Source organism: Eptatretus burgeri, chromosome 13, assembly GCF_056783735.1.
Source record: "Eptatretus burgeri isolate ZD-2024b chromosome 13, Ebu_testis_v1, whole genome shotgun sequence".
Classification (NCBI taxonomy): domain Eukaryota; kingdom Metazoa; phylum Chordata; class Myxini; order Myxiniformes; family Myxinidae; genus Eptatretus; species Eptatretus burgeri.
The window spans coordinates 41128512-41133511 of record NC_140973.1 but is presented as its reverse complement, the minus strand read 5'-3'; the positions used below and the strand labels follow the sequence as shown (position 1 = coordinate 41133511).

General features: G+C 40.5%; 1 protein-coding gene across 2 annotated transcripts in view; it reads left to right on the top strand.

Annotated features, from left to right (window-relative positions):
* ZNF839 (zinc finger protein 839) overlaps window positions 1–5000 on the top strand; it is a 69082-nt gene that overhangs the window by 61449 nt on the left and 2633 nt on the right. For both annotated transcript variants that reach the window (XM_085852151.1, XM_085852152.1), the window contains exon 8: window positions 4428–5000. This exon is cut by the window's right edge and continues 2633 nt beyond it. In XM_085852151.1, the coding sequence (XP_085708277.1) occupies window positions 4428–5000 (573 nt within the window). The remainder of the gene's footprint in view (window positions 1–4427) is intronic.

Genomic DNA, 5000 nt, shown 5'->3' with positions numbered 1-5000 from the left:
ACTTGACATGTGCCAAGGTTAGATTTTTTTCCATGGAGCGGTTTCAGAGAAGGAGGTCGAAAGTTTTTCCTTTTTTCTAACGTGGCTGCCACACCATGCGACCCATGACATCATAATTATTATTTAAACATTCTATATGAGTAGGTGCACCTATGGTGAAAATTTCATGCCAATCGGTGAAGTGGTTGCAGAGAAAACAAGAACAAGAGCAATCGGAGATTGCAGACACTCGCCAAGTCTTGTTTTTTGTGGTGTTTGTGTAGTTTTATGTGGTTATTTTGTGTGGTGTTTGTGGACTGGTGTTACATAATTAAAAAGAGACATAACTAGAACTGCCACTTTATAACTGCTGGCAGTGATGACCTGAAACCAAGACATCCCGCTTTGATGTTACCGCTTTCAATGGAAACTTGACCCTGACCTATGATGTTTATTATTATAAACTTGAATTTATAATAGGATTGAAATAAATTAAATTCAAATCAAATGGAAGACCAAATAGGTGTACAGTCAGTCCTGCATTGGAGTAATCAGAAGGGTGCCAGACCATGCATCCGATCAGGTTGAAATTTAAAACATATATTCCCCATCACTCCGAGATCATAATTGTGAAGTTTTATGGTGGTTGATTAAGTGGTTCAAGAGAGAGGTTTAAAAAAATATATATTTTATTTTATTTTTTAAGATTTTCACTCAATCCAATATGGCTGCCAGTCAATGTGACATCAATAATATTTGTGAATACCTTGGTATCCCCAAGGCTTGGAGAACATGTGTTACGTTTCCCCTCGAACTGTCCAGCCGTTCTGGAGAAGAAGATTTGTTATTTTGGGGTTTTAGGGTAAATTAAATATGGCTGCCAAACCATGTGACCTATGATGTCATGTGTGTGATCCTTTTGTTCCGAATGGATAGACAGTCATACCGATAGATGTAAAGTTTCGCCTCAATCTGTTCAGCCACTTCAGAGAAGATTTTTGAAGGTTTTATTTTTGTTTTTGGTGGGGTTTTTTTTTTTAAATTAATATGGCTGCTGAATCACGTGACTGATGGCGTCGTCAAAAAATTTTCCCCTGTGAACAAGGCTGCCACACCACGTGACCAATGATGTCATTATCAACAAAACATTCTACGCGAGTAGTCGCTCACATTGTGAAAATCTTGTCCATCTGACAAGCGGTTGTGGAGAAAAACACGAAAGTTCTGTGCAGACAAAACAAATAAACAAACAAAAGGACCCAAATGCAATACCCTCTCCGGTGAGGGTAATTAGCATGGCATACGGATGGACGGACAACCCAAAAACGTAATGCCAATGGCGACTTCATCAGTGGAGGTTTTTCTAAATCTTTTCTTTTTCTAAATCTTCTTTTCTAAATCTAATCTAAATTTTCTAAATCTAAAAACAATTTTCATTTTGTTGATTAGAAACCAGTGAAGACAACTGGGATAACAAACCGTAGATAAAAATTAGTTTGCATTTATGAGTTTAAATTACATTTAACATTGTTGTAATAGCGATGCGAGAAGCTCGTGCCAGTGACCGCGTTTAGCTTCGGTCTCTGAATGGGTTTACATCGTCATTACTCCCGACCTCTTTCAATAATAACTCCAGGGTGTGCGTGATGTAGCGAAATATCATGTTTCTGTGTGGCAGGTGGAGCTTATCGTTCCCAGCCCCGTGCAGTATTTTTCAGTTATTTAGTTTTCTCTGGTTCTTTGTTTGTTTCGGGGCTTTGTTATGTCTATTACATATTGAAGTTAATTTAGTTGTAACACTTACCAAACCAATACTGAGTCCATGTTTTTGTGCAGCGTTGAGAGGTGATAAAGGAGATGGTTATTTTTAACCCTGTCATTCTGAAAAGTAAACTATTCCCAAGCTTTCTGAAAAGTTAATTTCTCCCTTTGAATAGTTATTCTTGGAAAAAACGTATCATACTTATCACCATGCCATGGAAGTGACATTGCACAATCACCATGTTACTGTAACAGTTCCTTCATTGTAGCGAATGAAGACCTTCATGAAGGAATGAATAGTCCTAAATGAAAACATTTGTTAAGCGGGGGATATCTGTACACAATAGTAAACTACAAAGGAATGATTAATGTAACTTGAGCAACAACTAAAGTTTAAGTTCTGAAATCGGATGATTTACCATCACTTCAACTGTGTTGGGAAGAGAGATATTTAGCTCCTTTGATCAAGAGGTTTACAAGCATATGAAGTGGCCTCACCGAGCCAACTGGGGTGATGTGGAGTCTGATTTCTAGTCAATTGAATTTCTGGCCTCACGCTCAGAAGTTGCACTTAGCCACTATGACTTTGATAAATCCAAATGAAAAAGGCAATGGAAAGACCTGAGGTGCACAGTGAACCACTACTTTAGCAAAGTGAAGGCCAAGTCTCTGTGGAAAAATATCTTTGAGTACCGCAAACACGAGTTTCGAAATGTGTGTTTGGCAGAAATACGTATGTGTATCAGCGTCAGCAATAGCATTGTTAAGGGTGGATTTAGTCATCTTTCTCGCATGTTGTCAGACAGGAGGATAAGTCTCAAGCATGACACCATGGAGGATCTTCTTGTTAAAGTCAACAATTTGATCTGGATGGAAAAAGAGTGGGAAGAAGTTGTACAATTTGCCTTTGACAACTACATGAAGCTACGGCAAATGGTCAAACTGGACTTCATGACTCATCAGGCAGCCTTGGAGCCCCAGTAAAATAGTGCAAAATCAGACACAGTGACTGAAAAATCAAGCAGCAGCAGCAGTGATGATAATTGTTCTGGGGGTGGAAGTGGTTCTGATCGGAATGATTTCAATGCGTCAGATATGGAGAATGATGCCCAATGATGCTGACACAGAAGAATATTGGTTATGTTTTTGTGTTGAACCCAGGCTGTTGTTGGATGTCAACATTATGAATATTTTTTAGTTGGAGGTATGTTAAATATTTTTTATCAGGGACAATTTGGATGAAATAGACAATGCATTGCAAGTGTTCTTTTCTCGAGTTCTCTATTTACTTGAGCAAATGCAATCACTCTCGGAGTAAAAAAAAAATAATCGAGGAGAGCGATATTGAGGGGGGCAATCACGCTCTCAAACAACATCCAGGAGAACGATTTACAACTCTTGCCTATTTTGCAAACACGAGTTTCTACCATTAGTTGGAAGATGAGATTTGCTCCAGGAAAAAGACTCGCCATTTTCTCCTTCTGCTCTAGCATCTCTGTGCTCTGTTGCTGCTTCTCTCTCTCTCTTTCTCACTTTTACCCCATGCACATGAAACGAAAAGTGGGGTAAAGCAATTGGTTCATGTCCGTCCATCCGTCAATCATCAGCTTATGAACGAGGAACAATTTATTTAAATTGAATTTTGTATTTTGAACACTAATCGGAACATGCAAGAAAGACAAGTTTGCCTTTTTACAGTACTTTGTCTCTGAATTTGACCCGATCGCTCATGTGCAGAGAGGAATGAGATAATGTTTTTACTTTGTCTGGCTGCCTGGCAGTCAAACAAAATTGAAAATCATTCCAAGCAGGAAAATTATTGTTTTAAAGGATATCATAATACCCAAATGAAACGGGCATGAATAACTAATGTAACATGTTAGATAGGGTGGTGTAATAGCCGTTGGGTAAAACAGCGGTAAAACCCAGAATTAATTTTTATTTATACGCCTTTAAACCTTTATTTAAATTGGATTGTATACTTGAAGACTGCATAAAACAAATTGCCTTCATAATGCTTCCAACAACCAGGCAATACTGTATGTCGATGTATAGTAGCAGAGGACATGGCATGTTTTTGAGGTCGAGAGGCGGCGGCATTATGGGTATGTATCGATCATCTCCATCAACTCTTCTACATAGAAGCCATCATCAACATCGCAATCGCATTATCATTGGATCAAATTTATCATTTTTTTATTATTTTATGGGTAAGTTTCATGATCTTAACTAAAGAGAATAAACTTCATTTTCTGTTCTTCATGCAGGAAAATGAGCCTGGTGTTGGCTTAACGGTTATGGTGGCTAGCTTAAAATCTTAGGCTGAATCAATCCACCTGGTGTTACGTAACGGCACAACGGGCTCAAACTCAAAACCCTGTCATCCTTCCAAGGTCGGCAAAATGAGTACCAGCTTAAGTTGAAGTCCCTAATCCTATTTTCCCCATTTCCCCCCTAAGTTTGCGGATTTGCGGTTCACGGGGATTTTCAAGAATGTAACCCATGCAAACAGCAAGGCCCTCCTGTATATACTTGACCACTGTGTGGGGTATCCTGTTCTGTGAATGCTAGTTGCTTTTTTTTTTTTTTTTTTCCTCATGATCATTTCCTTGCCCTCTTCAATTCCTCCATTTTCTTCCATCCCGCAAACCCTTATCTATTGTTGTTCCCACCACCCCCCACCACAGCTTGCAGCCCTTTGCCTGGTGTTGCTGCTTCTAGCAGTGTCACGGAAGCAGCAGGCCCATCATCACCCGATGTACAGCTGGTATCTGAATCTTCCAGCCAGCTCATCTCGGAATCCACAGCGAGATTGCAAGGTGGTACGTCTGTAGACTGTGAAAATATCCAGCTTCAGGTCTCCCCTCACATGGTGTCAATTGGTCGACAGTCTCCGGACGTGTTTGTGATTGAGCCAGAAACAACCAGTGGCAGTGCTCAAGCAGCAGATGAGAACACAGTGAACGGAGCTTGGGCTGGTTGTATTGAAAATGAGGCAGAGGCTAAAACTGCCGAAGGCGAGGTGGTGAATGGAAGTGCCACGGCACCCGAGTCCACTCTTGATCCTGAGAACTCCCATATCGAGGTGCCTGGCTTTGGTGACGATACCCTCATTCAGGGAGCGGAAGGAATTGATGGGCCAAGTTCTGGGGAAACCAGCATGATAGAGCCCTCTAATCCACCTGACTCTGGAGTCCCCGATTGTGCCGACTCCGTCGATCATACTGCCATGGACATTCAGACGCCGAGCTTTGGTGACG